Raw genomic sequence first — 20,324 nt, 5'->3', positions numbered from 1 at the left:
GGCACTTACTCTAATAAAAATAAAAGTGGGTATTTTACATCAGTATAGATCTTTTGGACTAATATATAACCAGTAGCAGGAGATCACTTTGTTTGCTGCTGAAATGCATCAAAGTCTGGGTTCAAACCCAGCAGCTATTTTAACAGCACAGAGCAACCCTACAGAATACTTAATACTCACATTTACAGTGCCACTGAAGTAATAATTCACTCAGCTACATGCACAATGAAAGGTGCCACTGCAATTCTGAACATTAGATTCTTCTTGTTCAGTGAATAAAGGGCAAGATGATGCATGAGATTTCATCTTTCAAAGCTCATTTACATGCCTACTATCACAATGATGAGTTATCAGCTAGTTTGTGGAAGTTAATTATGTTGATTATACAAACCACCAATTTAACTAATCACTGTATTAATTTGAGGACTTTAAAGAACTTTCATAATACCTTTATTAAATCTTCTAGGATCCAGTGAAATAGACAAATAGTATTATGATATTACAGACAGATCAATTTGAAGCACAGAAAGTTTAAATGAGCTGTCCAAGGGTTCCACAGAAAGTTTAAATGAGCTACCAGCCAGCAGTTGAACCTACAGACCTTGACACTTCATCCCTAGCTGTAAACATTAGACAACTCTGCATGGTTTTGTAAAGAAAATCCTTTTTCTGTTGCAAGTAGTTTTCTCAATAAGCTGATTGGGATTTGCCCCAATGACTCAGTTTCCACACATGCATTCTTTTATTACTCCAAAATGCCTTGTGGGGTTGGTTACATCCAAAATATCAGTATAAGCATAAATACCTTTTTATTCTATAGCTTGGCAACAATTCAGTGATAAGCATTCACTGAATACTCACAACAGGTTCAGACCTGGAGGATACCTCCCTATTGTGGCATGACTCCCAGAGAGGTAAAGAGGAGCACTAGAAACTCTGGCTTTTTATATATACTATAACAAACAAGTAATATCATTGCTCCTTATTGGACCATTGCTAAAGTCAGCTGATGCAGTTTAGCATCACTCTGCTATCTTAGCCATATTTTCCCCAAAGTCTGGATTAAGCATTTTTACCAATTACTTACTGAACCTGGAACCCATTAAACCATGCTTGCTGTATTTCCCAAATAAGGTAACACGGCTATTACAAAAAGTCTCTAGGAGTTCAACATAAAGAATCCTTTCTCAGGAATTCATTCTTTTTGATCACATACTTTGATCTATTGCTTTTGCTAATCTCCCATAGTTAATTCAGGTCTATGTGAGGTCTATATTCTTACACCTTTATTTTCCTGTGGTGCCTACAATGAAGGTCTTTGAGTGAGTAACTATCTATGTTGTACGCAGGCTTCCTACAGTTTGATTATTATGTCTATGTACTCTAGGTATCTCTGGACATTTATATGGGGTCAAATGGTCAGAGAAATCCATGCTGCAAACTTCAAAGCTGGATTGCAAACAGTGTTCCCACTAATTTTTTTCCATCCGTGTGTGCAGTAATTTTTTTATGCACCAAGGCATGTGTGGATGTGCACCACCAGTGGAAATGCACGCTGCTTGCTGTGGGCAGCTCTGGGCTCTCAAATGCCCACCAGCTGATTAGTAGAACCTCTCCTGGATGGCCACCCAAGCACTCAGTAAGCACTGGAAACACTGATTGCAACTTCTACCCTCACCATTCAGACATGTTCCAATCTTAATTTTCGGTTGGGATCCATCTTTACACACCCTGGCTCAGATTAACAAAAAGAAAATACATATGGGATCTCCTTATATTTTAGGGAATAAAAGTGGCATTACTTAGTTTCTGAAACATTCTAAATATCTTTCCCTTTAAAGACTGATCTTCCTGATCTCCCAATCAGTGGTTTCTAGCAGTACATTTCTAAAGAAATGATTTGTCTTAAAAGGGTGAAGGAGGTTTGACGCATTTTATGTAAGCTTAAATATATGATTTTAATTTAGTCTGTAATGAGAATTATTCATGGTTTCATAGGGTATGTCTACACTTCAGCACTAATTCGAACTAAATTAATTCGAATTAGTTAATTCAAACTAAGCTAATTCGAATTAGTGCATCTAGACCTAAAAACTAATTCGAATTAGAGTTTTGCCAATTCGAAATAGCATGTCCACATTGAGTGGACCCTGAACCGAAGTTAAGGCTGGCTGGAACCAGTGCTGGCAGGGCATCAGGTTAGGACTTAGAGTGTGGAGCTGCTGCCTCAGGCTAGCCCAGGGCTCTGCTTAAAGGGACCCGACCCCCACCCCAGACAGACAGTTCTCAGGGTTCCCCGCTTGCTTGTCTAACTCAATGCGGGACAGCAAAGCAGCCCTGTCTTGGAGTGCCCTGAGTGCCCGCACTTGGCACATCACAGCAGTCAGCCATCAGCCCGGCTGCACTTGCCACAGGCTCCAATCGGGGGGCTGTCAGGTTCCAGGAGGCCCTGCAGGAAAGCTTCCACCCCGAGGAGCCCGCAGAGCCACCCCAGTCCTCCCCACTGGGGGCTCGTGCCCCATTCCTCCCTCACCTCCTTCCACTTATCCCTCCCTAGACCCCCTTCCTGATGTAAAAAATAAAGGACACGTGAGTTCAAAAATAGAAACTCTCTTTATTTAACAAAACCGGGGGGGGGGGGGCGGAATTAACCTCTGGGGAGACTGGGAAAAGGAGGTGGGAGAGGGGAAGAGAGAGGGTGGGAGAGGGGAAGTGGAAACCTGGGAGGAGGGAGCTGGAAGGGGGAAGCCAGGGGAAGAAGGAGGAGGGGAAGTATAAAACTATGGTACACCATATCTTCAGTACTGTGTACAGATGTGGTCTCCTCACCTCAGAAAAGATATTTTGGCCTTGGAAAGGGTTCAGAAAAGAGCAACTAAAATGATTAGGGGTTTGGAACAGGTCCCATATGAAGAGAGACTAAAGAGACTGGGACTTTTCAGCTTAGAAAAGAGGAGACTGAGGGGGGATATGATCGAGGTCTATAAAAGCAGGAGTGGTGTGGAGAGGGTGAATAAAGAAAAGTTCTTCATTAGTTCCCATAATATAAGGACTAGAGGACACCAAATGAAATGAATGGACAGCAGGTTTAAAACTAATAAGCAAAAGTTCTTCTTCACACAGCACATAGTCAACCTGTGGAACTCCTTGCCACAGGAGGTTGTGAAGGCTAGAACTATAACAGAGTTTAAAGAGAAGTTAGATAAATTCATGGAGGTTGGGTCCATGGAGTGCTATTAGCCAGGGGGTAGGAACAGTGTCCCTGGCCTCTGTTTGTGGAAGGCAGAGATGGATGGCACGAGACAAATCGCTTCGTCATTGTCTTCGGTCCAGCTGACCGGCTACTGGGCTAGATGGACCTTTGGTCTGACCCAGTACGGCTGTTCTTATGTTCTAAGCTCATTGCTCAGGGTCAGGAGTCTCACTGGACCAACTTGATTTTCATGCAAACCTACTCCTGGGTTCGCATGTGGCCTTTGGTGGCCAGGTTGGCAGCTATCCTGTCCTAGATGGCCACATTCCTGTGCCTAGTGCGGAGGTCGTGGACGTTGGAGGTCTCCCCCCAAACCTAAATTAAGTCCACGATCTTCGCTCTAGACTAGGTGGGCGCCCGCCTCTTGCGGCCCCGGGCAGGCTCCTGGGAGCTGCCAGCCTGGTCCTGGGAAGAGGCGGAGAACTGGGTGGCAGTGGGTGGGTGGCTGGCTCATACCGTGCCAGGTGCAGGGTCTGCTGGCTGGGTGCTGGCAGGCTTGCAACTGGCACAAGCACTGTAGCCAAACCGTGCTCCTTTAAGGGCTCCAGGGCCGGGAAGGAGGCAGAAAAGTTTCCCTGGTGTTGGCCAGAGTGGCCACCAGGGCAACCTGGGAAGGGCTAGCCTCCAACTAGTTGGAATTAAGTGGCTACACAGCCCTTAATTCGAACTACTTAATTCGAACTAGGCACTACTCCTCGTAGAATGAGGTTTACATAGTTCAAATTAAGCGCTCCGCTAGTTTGATTTAAATTCGAACTAGCGGTTTGTATGTGTAGCCGCTATTAAAGTTAATTCGAACTAACAGCTGTTAGTTCTAATTAACTTTGTAGTGTAGACATACCCATAGACTAAATTTAAGGCCAGAAGGGCCATTAGGTCATTGAGTTTCACTTGTGTATCTCAGGCCATTGCGTTTTACCCAGTCACCCTTGTACTCAGCCCAGTAACTTATATTTGACTAAAGTATAACTTGCTTCCAGAAATGCCTCCCATCTTGTCTGGAAGACATTACAAGTGGGACAGACAATCCACCACGATTTTTCCATAATAAAATTCCAGCTCTTGTACTCTAGAGCCTTGATCCTGCCCCCATTAAAGTGAATGGGACTCTTGCCATCCACTTAAATGGGAGCAGGATCAAACCTGGGCAGAATGTCACCGCATTGGGGATGAAAACTCGTTAAGGGAGTGTTCAGTTATCAAAAAAAAAAAAAAAAAAAAAAAAAAAAAGCTTGAAAAGGACATTGTGGAAACATTTTTGTTGTAAGTCGAGGGAAAGTGTATTTGTACAAAACTATTATTTTCCCCCAAATTAACATCTCATTTTAACAGACCCTTTCCAATGCCAATGTCTATGGTTTGTAAGTAACAATCTGATACCTGTAATTATTTATATGGGGTCAAATGGTCAGAGAAACCGATGCTGCAAACTTCAAAGCTGGATTGCAAACAGTGTTCCCACTAATTTTTTTCCATCCGTGTGTGCAGTAATTTTTTTTATGCACACCAAGGCATGTGTGGATGTGCACCACCAGTGGAAATGCACACTGCTGGCTCTGGTATACAATACTGCTAATTTTTAAATCCTATCAATAGAGCACATGTGTTAAATGGATCTAGAGCTGGTTAACTGATAGCCTTCTCCACTCCTAAAATGGGAATTATCATTACCTGGAGTGTTGCCAGTGTTGTTCTGCAGGGATCAATACTTGGCCCTGTCATGATTATGAGGGTTAGCCAACAACCTGGGGATTAAGGGGTTAACTACACCTAGCCAAGTGGAGTGACCAATAGGAATGTAGGTGGGACTTTTCAAACTGGGACAAAGGAATTTGGGTTTTTTCTTTTCTCCCTTTTGTCTCTCTGGAGAGTTCATTGCAGCTACAGAGAGGGACAAGCATGTCTCTCTCTGTAGCTGCAGAGAACTCTCCAGAGAGACAAAAGGGAGAAAAGAAAAAACCCAAATTGCTTTGTCCCAGTTTGAACAGTCCCACCTACATTCCTATTGGTCACTCCACCTGGCAGGTGTAGTTAACCCCTTAATCCCCAGGCTGCTGGCTAACCCTCATAATCATGACAGGCCCAACACGGCTCAGCATTTTCACTAAGGATCTGGAAGTAAATATAAAATCACTACTGATAAAATCTGCAGAAGTCACTAAGATTGGTGTAGTGGAAAATAATGATTAGGAGGACAGGGCAGTCATTCAGAGCAAACCTCTCTACCACAACAGCAAACAAAACCAGCCTCCCCACCCCCGCACGCACACACTACCCCGCATAGAATGGCCATACTAGGTCAGACCAAAGGTCCATCTAGTTCAGTCTCCTGTCTTTGACAGTGGACAATGCCAGGTGCCCCAGAGGGAGTGTTGCCCATTCCCAGCCTCTGACAAACAGATGCTAGGGACATGTACCCTGCCCATCCTGGCTAACAGCCACTGATGAACCTATCCTCCATGAATTGATCTAGTTCTTGTTTGAACCCTGTTAAAGTCTGGGCCTTCACAATGTCCTCTGGCAGAGAGTTCCACAGGTCAGCTGTGAGTTGTGTGAAGAAGTACTTCCTTTTGTTTGTTTTAAATCTGCTGCCTATTCTTGTGTTATGAGAAGGAGTAAAAAACTTCCTTATTAGCTTTCTCCATGCCGGTCATGATTTTATAGACCACTATCATATCTCTCCTTATTCTCATTTCCAAAGTGAAAAGTCCCAGCCTTATTAATCTCTCCTTATATGGCAGCTGCTCCATTCCTCTAATCATTTTTGTTGCCCTTTTCTGAACTTTTTCCAATGCCAAGATAACTTTTTTTCAGATGAGGTGACCACACCTGTATGCAGTATTCAAGATGTGGGTGTGCCATGGTTTTATGTAAAGTCAATAAGATATTTTCTGTCTTAGCCTCTATCCCTTTGTAAATGATTTTGAAGATTGTGTTTGCTTTTTTGACTGCCGCTGCTCATTGAGTGGATGTTTTCAGAGAACTGTCCACAATGACTGCAAGATCTTGCTCTTCACTGATAATAGCTAATTCAGTCCCCATCATTTTGAATGTATAGTTGGGATTATGTTTTCCAATGTGTATTACTTTGCATTTATCAGCATTAAAATTCATCTGCCATTTTGTTGCCCAGTCACCCCGTTTTGTGAGATCCTTTTGACACTCTTCACAGTCTGCTGTAGAAATACCTAGCCAACAATTTTGTATCATCTTCAAATTTTGCCATCTCCCCTTTTCTGGATCATTAATGAATATGTTGAATAGGATTGGTCCCAGTACCTCTCTCCATTCTGAACACAGCACTTATTCCTATTTTTTAACCAGTTACCAGTTCGAACTAAGGTGGCTAACGTAGTCGTTCGAACTTGCAAATGAAGCCTGGGATTTAAATATCCCGGGCTTTATTTGCATGTTCCCGGGTACTGCCATTTTTAAATGCCCCGTAATTCGAACTACCTGCCTGCAGCTATACGCGGCACAGGCTCAGTAGTTCAAATTAAAGCTCCTAATTCGAACTACTGTTACTCCTCCTGCAATGAGTAATGATAGTTTGAATTAGGAGCTTTAATTTGAACTACCTAGCCCGTGCCGCGTGTAGCCACGGGCAGGTAGTTCGAACTACGGGGCATTTAAAAATGGTGGCGCCCAGGAACATGGTGGCTAGTGTAGACATATCCTGAGAGACCCTTCCCTCCTATTTCATGACAGCTTACTTTACTTAAGAGACTTTGGGGAGGGACTTTGTCAAAGGCTTTCTGGAAATCTAAGTACACTACATCTACTGGATCCCCCTTGTCCACATTCCTATTAACCCACTCAAAGAATTCTAGCAGATTGTTGCGGCATGATTTTCCCCTTACAAAAACCATGTGTGAAAGGAATCATTAGTCTGATCCTCTAGTTATTGGCCCCGTCAGGCCTCGTAGGGCTACTCCCCTGGATGCCACCGCGAATGCTGCTCCAGTCAGCTGGGGCGGTAAGCAGTAGGGAAGGGGAAGGGGGTCCCGACCCAGGGCCCTAAGGTCAAGGGGCAGCCATGCCTCCCCCTGCAACTTGACTGACGGGGTGCTGCCCCTTAACTCGTCGGTCCGCAGGCTTACCTCCCTAGTCCTGCCTTGGGCCGCTTCCTCCCCCTCTTGGCTCACCAGGCTCCATGTTCGCTGGGCGTTCTCTCCCGGCGTCCTGGGCAAACCACACCATTTTTTCCACAGTCTCCTGTGCCCCGGACCTTTCCTGTCCTAGTCCCTCTCCAACTCCATCTTCCTTTCCCTGTCTATTCTCCTCTTCTCCTTCCGTGTCTTTGTCCTTCCCTCGTGTTTCCTCTAGCCTCCCTTTTATTGCCCTGGCCTCTGCCCCAGTTCACCCTTTGGCGGTCCCGCTGATGTCACCCCATCCACAGTCTGCGGGGGACGTACCACGCCGCCCAGACACACCTCCCCAGTTAGCCCCAAGAGTGCCGGCTCTGTCAGCTGGGGCAGTGTGTGTTTGCCCGGCAACACCAGGCGAGCTAGCCCCTTGCGTGGTGCCGCCAGCACATGTGCCGGGCCTCGCCTCCTGGGATTCTGCTTGGTGGGCCCGGCGTTGAGCCGTTATGCTGCCCGGCTCAGCCTTGTGGAGCAACGGTTTCTGCCCCGCATTGCTCTGATGCCTGTCCCGCGGGAAGGGCTGCAAGTTTGGGGCTCTGCCACCCCGTCACACCACGTTAACTCTTGCTCAGAAAATTGTGTTTATCTATATGTCTGACAATTCTATTCTTTACGATAGCTTCAACCAGTTTGCCTGGTACTGAAGTAAGATTTGCCAGGATCACCCCTGAAGCCTTCCTTTAAAATTGGCATTACATTAACTATTCTCCAGTCATTTGATATATAAGTTGATTTAAAAGATAGGTTACAAACTACAGTTAATAGTTCTGAAGGAACTCACATGTGAAGTTACAGAACTCTTGGATGAATACCATCTGGCCCTGGTGACTTATTATAGTTCAATTTATTAATTTCTTCCAAAATTTCCTCTACTGATACCCCAATCTGGGACAGTTCCTTAGCTTTGTCATCTAAAAAGAATGGTTCAGGTTTGGGATTTTAAGTAGTGAAATAAAACATTTTAAAGATCTTCAGCTACAACTATTCAAGGTGATGTTTGTAATATAGTAAGTCAAAATTGTTTTCTTATGTTGTATTAAATACTACACCTCTCTAGTCCAGCACACTCTGATCTGGCAACATCTGTCGTCCGGTATGATTTTAGTTAGCTGAATGTCCACTTATTATGGGTGTGGCCAAGTTTTCTATGGTCCCACAAAATTAGTTTACAGCCACCAGTCCTGGCTCTCTGTCTTCTGTCCTGTTGTTTAACTCTAATTTACCCCAAAGGTCTTCTAAGAGCCAAGTAAGCAATGGAAGTGCTGGTAATACTGCTAGACAATATTGACCTCCCATGGTTCTGCAAATTCTCTAGTTCAGCACTGGCCAGGTCCCGAGAATGCTGGACTAGAAAGGTTCAACCTGTATTAAGCTGACTCTCTGTCCCATGGAATCATGCAGTTGGTCCCCCGGAGGCTATGCAGGATTGTTCCCTAGATTATATTCTTCCTCTGTCCATACTAGGTTTAAATTACTCCCTTTACTTGTTACCACTCCTCTGTCAATGAGATAGAGTTCCATGCTCCCAAACGCAATAAGGCTGTGTCTACACTGGCCTCCCTTTCGGAAAAGGGATGCTAATGTAGCACTTTGGAATAGGCAAATCCGTGGGGGATTTAAATATCCCCCGCAGTATTTGCATTAACACGGCTGCCGCTTTTTTCCGGCTTGGAGATAAGCCGGAGAAAAGCGCCAGTCTAGACGTGATTCTCCGGAAAATAAAGCCTTTTGCGGAGGATCTCTTATTCCTACTTGGGGCACCATGAAATTTGGAACATCAAATTGCTTTCAATTTCATAGTGTCCTCTGCGGCTGTGTGCTATCTATGGTATCTGCAGCCGCCATCCCCATATGCCCTCTGTCTCAATGCCAGGGCTCTGGCAGCTCCCAGCCACTCCTCCCCCTGGCTCAAAAGCATCCCTCTTCCAATCTCCTGGCTGCCCTATCAGGGCTCTGTGCCTAGCCTCTGCTCACCAAGCAGCGCTGAGCAGCGCTCATGGGGCTAGAGGACTCAGAAGGAGCAGGGGACAGCTGTGTAGTGGGTGGCTAGAGAAAATCAATGCTTTCCCCTTAAAAGTCAGTAGCCTTAATGACAGTTCTAGCTTTGTTCCTATTCAACAACGATAGAGAAAAATAGAGGAGTTCAAAAATGTCTGACAAGAATGATGAAGGATATGGTAAAACTCATATGAAGAGAGACTGAAAGACGGTCTGCTTCTCTTAGGAGATAAATAAGAGGGGTCTTGATAAAGCCATACAAAACATAACTATGATGTAGAGAGAAGGCAGATTGGGAGCATTTGTTCTCCCTGTCTCAAGAACAAGGTGACTCACAAGGAAATTGCAAGGCGATCAGTTCAGACTATAAAAGGAAAAACCTTTTCATCCCATGCGTTGTTTGTATGTGGAACTCATTGCCACAAGAGTGAGGCCACACAAGATTAAAAAAAGATTAGCTATGGGTAACAAGAACAGTCATGGTTATAGAAATAAACATTTTAAGAGCTTTCAAAGGGGTATAAGTCCTTAAACTGGGGGGCTTAACCAAGTTGCTGGCAATTTTAAGGAAATTCCTTGAGGGAAAGTTAGTCAGAACTGCCTTCAACAGGATTTTTCCTCTATAGCATCTGGAACTGGTGTGTCAGAAATAGGCTACCGGAATAGGTGGGTCGCTCACCTGAGCCAGAGTGGCAGTTCTTACATTTCCAGGTTTGATGATCTGTTCCCATAAATCATTCTATCGCTGACCTTTTAGAAGGGAGAACTCTTTATTCCACAACTGACCTCATTTACTTTGCAGCATTAATTTGACATACAGAAATAAATCTATAATCTTGTAAAGCAAAGTAATCGTAAGTTATTATTTAACCAAACCATCCCCAGGAGGGACTTTAGAAGAACTAATTGCATTGAATAAGCTCAGAAAAACAAACAATTCTGCAGGTAGCCTCACAAATGCTTATAAAAACAAAGTAGTGGGCCTGATTCTAATCTTGCACAAGTGCAAACCAAGAGTAATTCTATTGAGATCACTGGAGTTACAGTGGCATATAATCAATAAACTGACAGCCTCTGATTTAGCTTTTTTAAAATGCCCTACAACTATTTACTAGCCTTTATTTTTTCATATGATATTTAGCATATGTACTAAAGAAATACCAAAAAAGCTACTGCAATGGGGTGGGAGGAGGCAAAAATTCAAGAAAGGTCTTGTGTCTGACCCTGCTGTAAGGAGGTGCAAATGTTGTGGGGAAAGAAGAATCCTTCTTTGTCCCCACAGACCCAGGCTAAAGCCAAATATAATCTGATTTGTAATATCTCCACCAAGCTGTTCCGTTCTGTTATGTGGCTGTCCTACAGTGAAGTTTGCATGAGAGTTCTGTTTTAACAGGGCTTTAAATCTTTATTTTGTGGAAATCTCACTGAGACGGCAAAAACCCTAATGGAGAACACCAGCTGTGAGCACTATTTGAGTTTTTCACGGCGATTTGATTTTCTTTTAAACTGCATTGATACAGATAAAATAAAATGCAAAAGCTTGACAGTCACATAGGCAGCATTAAGGCAGAATAAGGCTAGGGCTACACTACAGAGTTAAGTTGACGTAAGGGAGCTTATGTCAACCTAACTGTGTCCATGCCTACGTGACACCTGCCCATGTAAGTGTCCTCCTAGAGCGATACAATAACTCCAACTCCACAAGGGGCCTAGAGCTTCTGTCGCAGTGGCTCTTAAGACATGGTGTTCCTTATGGATGTTGACCTAAATTGACAAGAAAGTTGGCTCACAGTTCCCCACCTGGGCTTCTTCCTTGTCTCTGCTGCAGGTCAGGCTGCCACTTGGTCTCCCAGATGCCTGCAGAGAACCCAGCTGTGATAACTTAGATAGATCTCCCCCAGTAGTGTAGCTCTTTAATACAGGCAACAGGGAGCTGTCATTTCAGTATTTCCAGGCAAAAAAACAATTGTGTTTCATTTCCAAAACTGAAATTTCCCCATAGAAAATTTTGCATTTGCAAATGGGAATTTTTTCACTGGAAAATCATCCCTATTGAAACTTTTCAACCAGCTCTTCCTAAGCGCTGTATGCAGTGTATTTACCCGCTTTGCTGATTTTGGCCCCATACAACGTGACTAGCAGCTGTTAGTCTCTTCTGTTATCATTATAATATAGATGGTTCCACACAAATGGCTCTTTGAATGCAGTGTGTTTTCTGAGAAGCCACTCCAGAAATGCACACATTGAGGCTGACATCTTTCCACGTGCTTCTGAGATGAGCACTTGCTTTCTCAGCGGGGTGGTACAATGGGAGAGAGATAAATATAATAGCCTTTGAATAGGTGCCGGGCTTTCAGGCAGACTTGGCTCATTCAGAACTGCACTAAGCATTTTATTTTGCAAGGTTCCACGGAATGACAGATAATAAAAAAGTAAAGCAAACTCTCACAGAAAGGAGTGGGATGAGCAGTGTGAGTAATGAAAGGTTACATGATATAGTATCCTGATTTGCACAGATTATTAATACAGTTATGTTTGCATTATGTAATGGATAATTAATACGCTGCCTGCCTACTATTGATTATGTCCATTGCCTGGCATGTGTAACAGAGCAACAATGGGTAAAATAGGCAAACATGCAGTGATAGCAAAAGACACTGGGACTCCTGAGTTCTACTCCCATGTGAATTATATGCTCTGTTCCTCAGTTTCTCCATTTGTGCAATGGACTTTTTACCTCTTTCCAAGGGCATCATTAATTGTTTCCAAAATGCTTCCAGACTCTGATGAAAATGGACTATGGAAGTGAAAAGTAATAAAACTACTGTAAGAAATCATGCCTTCTGTTATTGTAATAAATTGCAACATTGACTTCATATCAATAATTAACCTACACGGATCCAGAGAAAAACTTAGGATGGGAGAGTTTAGAGAGGATGGTCTAGAGGCTAAGGGTCATTACCTCTGTAAATTGCTAGCTCAAAACCAAATCAGGCTGGAATGGTTTTTCCAACGGTCATCATTAACTGACATGGAAGTGAGTTGATCCTTATAGTCCACTTTCTTCTGGAGTTGTTGGTACCACTCGGAGTGCATCTACATTGCACCATTATTTCAAGATAACTAGCGTTATTTTGAAATAACAATGTGAATGTCTACACAGCCATTCCGGCTTATTCTGAAATCTTATTCCAAATCAAGATAGCACATCTACATTAGGGAATCTTGCTTTGTACTAATTTTGAGGCTTCCCTTCAGTGTAGACTTATTTTGAAATAAGCATGCCGTATAGACATACCCTCTCAAGTCTGAGAGGGGTCACAGTGTTAGTTTGTATCCTCAAAAACAATGAGGAGTCCTGTGGCACCTTAAACACTAAACAGATTTATTTAGGCATAAGCTTTCATGGGCATCTGATGAAGTGGGTCTTTGCCCACAAAACCTTTGTGCCTTAATACATCTGAAAGGGTACGTCTACACTACAGCGCTAGTTCGAACTAACTTAGATCGAATTAGTTAATTCGAACTAAGCTAGTTCGAACTAACGCATCTAGAACTAAAAACTAGTTCGAACTAGCGTTTTGCTAGTTCGAACTAGCAAGTCCACATTAAGTGGACCCTGAACAGGGCTTAAGGATGGCCGGAAGCAGTGCCGGCAGGGCATAAAAGGAGGACTTAGAGCATGGAGATGCTGTCTCAGGCTAGCCGAGGGCTGCGCTTAAAGGGTCCCGACCCCCACCCCGGACACACAGTTCTAAGGGGTGCCCTGCTTGCAACGAAGTTCTGGCTTGGAGTGCCCTGAGTGCCCACACTGGGCACATCACACCACTCGGCCATCAGCCCGGCTGCACTTGCCGCAGGCTGCCATCTGGGGAGAGGGAGTAATTGGGGGGCTGCAGGAGAGCTTCCACCCCCAGAAGCCCGCAGAGCCAGCCCAGTCCTCCCCATCGGGGGCTCGTACCCCATTCCTCCCTCACCTCCTTCCACTTACCCTTCCTTAGCCCCCCTTCTTATTGATGTACAAAATAAAGATAACGTTTCTTCCAACATTGACTCTGTCTTTATTGAAAAAAAACTGGGGGAGACTGGGAAAAGGAGGTGGGAGAGGGGAAGAGAAAGGCTGGGAGAGGGGAGGGCAACTAACATGATCAGGGGTTGGGAACAGGTCCCAGATGAAGGAAGGCTACAGAGACTGGGACTGTTCAGCTTAGAAAAGAGGAGACGGAGGGGGGACAGGATAGAGGTCTCTAAAAGCAGGGGTTGGGTGGAGAGGGTGCATTCAGAAAAGTTCTTCCTGAGTTCCCATAAAGAAGGACTAGAGGACACCAAAGGAAAGAAATGGGTAGCAGGCTTCAAACTAGTAAGAGAAAGTTGTTGTTCTTGACAAAGCAAATAGTTAACCTGTGGAACTCCTTGCTGCAGGAGGCTGTGAAGGCTAGAACTAGAACAGAGTTTAAAGGGAAGTGAGATCAAGTCATGGAGGTTGGGTCCATGGAGTCCTATTAGCCAGAGGGTAGGAGTGGTGTCCTTGCCCAAAGTTTGTGGAAGGCTGGAGAGGGATGGCACGAGACAAATGGCTTGGTCATTGTCTTCGGTCCATCCCCTCCAGGGTCCCTAGGGTTGGCCGCTGTTGGCAGACAGGCTACTGGGCTAGATGGACCTTTGGTCTGACCCAGTACGGCCATTGTAAGCTCAGGGCTCAGGGTCGGGGGTCTCAGTGGACCCCCTTGATTTTCATGCACACCTGGTCCTGGGTGGCCAGGCTGGCAGCTCTCCTGCCCTAGACGGCCACTTTCCTGTGCCTAGTGCGGAGATCGTGGACGAGGTCCACGATGTCCGCACTAGCCCAGGAAGGTGCCCGCCTCTTGCGGTCCAGGGCAAGCTCCCGGGAGCCGCCAGCCTGGTCCCGGCAAGAGGGGGTGGGCTTGGGGGCATCGGGTGGGTGGCTCTGTGCCGTGCCAGGTGCAGGGTCTGCTAGCTGGGTGCTGGCAGGCTTGCACCTGGCATGGGCACCGTAGCCAGCCCGTGCCCCTTTAAGGGGTCTGGGGCCGGGAGGGGGGCATAGAGTTTCCCTGGTGTTGGCCAGAGTGGCCACCAGGGAAACCTGGGGAGGGCTAGCCTCCCACTAGTTCGAACTAAAGGGCTACACAGCCCTTAGTTCGAACTAGCTAGTTCGAACTAGGCGTTAGTCCTCGTAAAATGAGGTTTACCTAGTTCGAACTAAGCGCTCCGCTAGTTCGATTCAAATTCGAACTAGCGGAGCGCTAGTGTAGCACCTATTAAAGTTAGTTCGAACTAACGTCCGTTAGTTCGAACTAACTTTGTAGTGTAGACATACCCTTAGTCTTTAAGGTGCTATAGGACTCCTTATTGTTTTTAGTGCTCTCTGTAGAGGTTCAAATGACTCCTTTCTAAAAGTTATTTTCTTAAATTTTCATTTTCCTCTGCACTTGTTCTTTGCTGGAATTTTTTAATCACAAATGCAGATTGTCTAGACTGAAGGTGCATGTTTGGACTGGAAAAGGTACATGTAAGATAATGAGAATTGGTTGGATCAGCCCTGTGAACTTTGGATTCAGCCTACTTTATTTCAACTGTCCAACCACTGAGCATGATTTCCTTGTTGCTATAATTTTTACAAATAGGTTTCATCCTACTGGATTTTTTCAAGAAGTATTAATAAGGACTACATGCATTATTCAGTGGCCACTATTGAAGCTTTGTGACTGGCTAACTAAGTCACATGCTATGCCTTCGGTTTCCTAGTTGAATGATCTAAAGAATATTCCCATTTTTGTGAGTGGGCACCCATGTTTCTGTGAACAAAGAGACTTTCATTGGAGTTTTGTTGACTTCCTAGCTGAGGATCTGTCTCTGAAGCACCTCCCCTAAAGTTCATGAAAACGCAATCCACCTATGTGCCATGTCCATGGAAAAGAGAACAAAAAAGTGCCTGAGCCTGGTCCTGAACAAGCAGCACTGTGACTGCTTTTCCCCACCTTCACTGGTGTAAGATCATTTTAAGCCAGTCTAATCCCTTAATGGTAAAATCTCAGTGAATATAATACGGCTTTTCTGCGGCCAGGAGAAATTTTGAAATACGGTGACAGACAAGTGACAAAACCTCCGAATCAAAGACCGTGTTTCTTCAGAAGAAAGTTTCTGCTTCAAAATACCACAGGGCCTGGCGAACTGATTAGAACAAGAATTTCTGGTGCTAACCATTTGCCACCTTGATTGGATTCAGTCTGCATTCAAGCCAGTGCTGTTGATTATTGTTTTTTAAATTGAATTTTTTAAAAAAATTGTTCTTGTTCCTATTGAGTAATGAAGGGGCAGGCGTTTGAAGGTATTTAAATACCTAAAGATGCAGTTAGGTACAGTGGGGCTGACAGCATTGCCGAGCCTCTAGGCAAGAAGGGGGGGCTGGTTCCATATTCCTGGAAGGGGCAGGTCCTCAGGCAGAAGGGGTGGGGCTGAAGCTAAGGCTAGCTTCCCCCAGGCAGACTCAGTACAGCTCAGAGCATGTCATGCCTACCCCAAGCAGCCCTTAGCGCTGGCCAAAGAGTGCTGTGCGAAGAGTGCTGTAAAGGGTCCTGGGATCTGGCCACCATCGCAGTAGCAACATCCAGGAGCCCTGGGCCCTTTAGAATTGCCAGGACCTGGGGCATTTCTCCCTTTGCTGCTCCCCCAAACCCACCTCACATCAGCAAGCCTGGTTAGGTGCCTAGGGGGTTGTGAAAACTAGGAGCCTGACTGCATCTGTAGGGAGCCTAACTGTCTTTAGAAGTCTGACCCAGACATTCAGGTTAGATACAGTAATTCCTCATTTAACATGTGCCTGCTTAACACATTTTCGAGATAGCATGATTTTTTTTTAGGGAACGTTTTTTGAATAAAACACGAACGTCCTCAGAATAACACGATTTCCCCAGCTGGACTGTTGCCAGCAGCTGTGCGGGGCTTCCCCCGCTTCCCTGCAAAACGGCGGAGGGTTCGCCGCTCACCGCACTGATCCCCACTGACTCCCTCTCGCTGGACGCCTTGCCCCTCTCCTCCTCTCCCATTTGCAGGCCGATGGCTGGGTTGCTCGCCGGGCCATTCCCTGGCGAACTCCCCTCGCTGGACTTAGTGCAGGTCCCGGCAGACCCGTCACAGGGGCATACTCCCAACCCAATCCCCCTTCCCTCTCCTCCCTTTCCCTTCCCTTCCCTTCCCCAGAGCCAAACACCTCCCCTCCCTGCTGTAACCCAGTCCCCTTTCTCCCCCAACCTTATGTCCCGGTCCCAACAGACACCACCGCTTGAAACGCAACCCCCATCTTTTCCATTATTTTCAATGGGAAAATTGACCCCACATAACACATTTTCACTTAACACGATCATTTTCTGAAACATATCTATAGTGTTAAATGAGGAATTACTGTATTGGGAAAAATTTGCTTGCTACATGGCCAGTTAAGCGCTGGAATAGGCTTCCCAGGCAGGCCATGGAGTCCCCATTATTGGAGGCTGTTAAAAACAAGTTAGACAAACACCCATCAGAGAAGGTCGAGGTTTACTTGGTCCTGCCACAGCACAGGGGGATGAACTAGAGGACTTCTTGAGGTCCCTTAAATTTCTATGATTCATCACTTTTCTCCCCATTTTATAGCACTTGCCAAATACTCTTGCAGTTTTAGGTAGCGTTACCTGAGCCATGAAGACAGATTCCCTTTGTTCCAACTGGACTTCTAAAAAAAACCCTACATGTCAAACAATCTCCCATACAGCCAGCCCCACCATGTGTAGGCTTTCCCACTGACTTTCTCCCAGAGGTAGGCTCCTCCACGCCTACGGCATTGTCAAAAACAGAAGTTAGCCATTACCCTGCTTTAAGAGATTTTGAAGATTTTATCTGGGATCCTCATGTCCTCAGGAAAAGAGTTACTTTAACCAGAAACTCTTTTTCTTTTCAGAAGAACTGTCTTGCGGTGGAGGCACAAGATTGGTACTCACGAGTCCTTGGCTCAGTTCCTGGTTTGAACACAGATTTCTTGAGTGAACATTGGCAGGTCACTTGAGGCCCAGATCCTCAAAGGTATTTAATCTCTCTGTGCCTCAGTTCTCCAGCTGTAAAAGGGGGATATCAATGATTCCACTCTGAGCTCCTATTTAGATTACAAGGCCCATAAAGCAGGGCCTTGCCCTATACCCAGCACAATCAAATTTCAAATTCTGTCACACCCTGCAAGTGCTGCTCCTGTTGGTACTAAAAATAGTCTGTCAAAAGGTTGATTTTCCCCTCCTCCCCTCTGAGGGGAAAATGTGGCCCTTTTGTTGTTATCTCTGTACACCTTCTCCCCAAGTTCCAGGTATTCTGGGGGAAAGAGTGTGTGCATTTAGTGTATTCAACGTATTCAGTTTGGGGCTCAAATTCCCTCCTTTTGGTAACATTTATATAAAACCCCATTAAAATCTCAAGTTTCCATGGGCAAGCCCCCCCAAAAATCCCCCAAGAACTGGCTACAGAACTCCAGTTAAGGCCTTATCAGTGCTGAGTTGAGTGGAAGAATTACTTCTCAGGTCTTGCTTACAACACTCATGCTAATATATCACAGAATAATGTTTGCTTTTTGTGCGGGTTTTTTGTTCGGGGTGGGGTGGAGTTGGTTTTGTTTTTGTTATTGTTTTTTGGCAAGGGTGTTACCCTATTGATCAACTATAATCCCCAATCCCTTTTCTGCAGTACTCTGACCTATGCAGTCCTTACCCACTTTTATGTGTGCAACTGATTATTCCTTCTTTCTCAGTCAGAACTTTGCATTTGTCCTTGAGTTTCATCCTACTTACTTCAGACCATTTCTCCAATTCACAGGGATCATTTTGAATTGTAATCCCTCGCTTGCAATTCCTTCCAACATGGCATCAGATGCAAACTTTATAAGAGTACTCTATATGACATTATACAAACCATTTATAAATATATTGATCAGAAGCAGAGCCAGGACAGATCCCTGTGGAACCGCACACAATATACCCTTCCAGATTTATTGTGAACAATTGGTAACTCTGATTAAAGTTTTCCAATCAGGTGAGCACCCACATTTCAGTAGGTTCATGCAGGCTGTAAATCTCTCATTTATTTGGGAGAAGGTCATGTGAGACAGTATCAGAAGCCTTACAAAAATCTAGATATGATATACTGCTCATCCCCTCCCCACCCACAAAGCTTGTTATCTGTTAAAGAAGGATATTAGGCTGGTTTGACTTGATTTGTTCTTGACTAATCCATGTTGCCTGTTACTTATCACATTATCTTCTAACTGCTTACAAATTGATTGTGTGATTATTTGCGCCATTGTCTTTCCAGGTACTAAAGTTAATCTGACTGGTCTGTAATTTCCTAGGTTGTCTTTATTCCCCATTTTATAGCTAGAGTGATACTATATTTACCCATCTGCAATCCTCTGAGATTTCTCTCATCCTCTGTGAGTTCTCAAAGATAATTGCTAGTGGCTCAGATCTCTTCAGCCAGTTCCTTAACTGTTTTGGAGCTATTTCATCAGCCCTGCCAACCTGAAAACATCTAATTTGTCTAAGTAATTCTTAATTTGTTCTTTTCCTGTTTTAACCTTGGATTCTCCACCATTGGTCCAGATTAGTTGACTAGTCACTACTAACTTTTAAAAATAATTTTTGCTGCTACATTAGCATTTTTTTCCCATTTTGTCCATGTTTTTCCTGAAGTGTGGTGCCCAGAACTCCAGCTGAGACCTTATCAATACTGAGTAGAGTAGAAGAATTACTTATTGTTTTAAGTGAAACAAAAAAGGCATTTAACTCTTCGAGCATTGCTGTCTTTTCTGTTATTGTGTTTCCTTTCTCATTTAGTGATGGACCTACTCTGTCCCTGGTCTTCCTCTTGCTTCTCATGTACTTGTAAAATGCTTTCTTGTTATCCTTTATATCCCTAGCTATTTTTAACTTGTTTTGGGCCTTGGCCTTTCCTATTTTGTCCCTACATGCTTGTGGAGAGGGAAGATATATTAATCTTTTGTCATTTGAGCTAGTTTCCACTTCTTTTGTGACCCTTTTTTCAGTTTCTGGTCATTTGAAGATCTCCTGGTTATCTCAAATAGTTCCTCGGGAGTACAGGATATCGACAAGTGCACTGCATTACACAGTGTAGAAGTGTTTGCCTGGCTCTCCACATTTACATTTGGGATTGTTTCTCAGCTTCCACTTGGCCATATTGCAACCAGTCTTTGTGACCCCAGCTCTCAGGCAATGTTGAATACACCTGTGTTTTCATTTGAGGTCAGTGCCTGAGGGAGTAGCTCTAAAGCAGTGGTTCCCAACTGCACTGAGCCGTGAACCGCTGGCTGCCGGGCCGTGGCAGCTCTGGGCAACAGGGCTGAGGTACACCACCCAGCACTTCCCCTCCCACCGCAGCTGTTGGGAGAAATGGGTCCTGCCCTGTGTCTCAGCCAGCCAGTACTGGGCAGGGGCGGGGTCTCTTCCTGGATGTAGAAGAGTGGTTCGCTGTATGGAGGAAGGGCCATGCAGAGCCCGGCATGGCAGCCTTAGAGCAGCTGCGACCAGGGCAGCAGTGCTCAGCTGGTGGCTGGGAGGCAGCACAGGGCTGGGGGGCATGCAGGCACTGGGGATTCTGGGGGTGCAGCTAATATTGGGGACTAGGGGCTGGCATGGGGGAGTTCTGGGGGACTTGGGTACACTGGGGCTCTGCAAACAGGAGGCTAGCACTGGTGGACCTGGTGGGGGGCACTAAGGGGCAGGGGGCTGGAACTGAGGTGTTTGGGATGGGGGGCTGTCACTGGGGGGCTCTGAGAGCAAGAGGCTGGCATGGGGAGGTTGGGTGCAGGAGACTCTGAGGTCAGTTGCTGGTGCTGGGGGGTAGTGGAGGGGTGGGGGAGCTCTAGGGGTTAG

The 20,324-nt window shown here is 45.2% G+C and overlaps 1 protein-coding gene across 6 annotated transcripts in view; it reads left to right on the top strand.

Annotated features, from left to right (window-relative positions):
- LBH (LBH regulator of Wnt signaling pathway) overlaps positions 1 to 20,324 on the top strand; it is a 213,409-nt gene that overhangs the window by 100,316 nt on the left and 92,769 nt on the right. Inside the window, exon 4 of one of the 6 annotated variants that reach the window (XM_075925347.2) lies at positions 17,354 to 17,589. The exons of the other annotated variants lie outside the window; for them this stretch is intronic. Coding sequence (XP_075781462.1) covers positions 17,354 to 17,458 — 105 coding nt within the window. The 3' untranslated portion in view covers positions 17,459 to 17,589. Of the gene's footprint in view, positions 1 to 17,353; positions 17,590 to 20,324 lie in introns of those variants that run through there. 6 annotated transcript variants of the gene reach the window in all.

This window comes from Pelodiscus sinensis, chromosome 3, assembly GCF_052426305.1.
Source record: "Pelodiscus sinensis isolate ZL-2025 chromosome 3, ASM5242630v1, whole genome shotgun sequence".
Taxonomy (NCBI): Eukaryota; Metazoa; Chordata; order Testudines; family Trionychidae; genus Pelodiscus; species Pelodiscus sinensis.
This window is presented reverse-complemented; position numbering and strand designations above follow the sequence as displayed.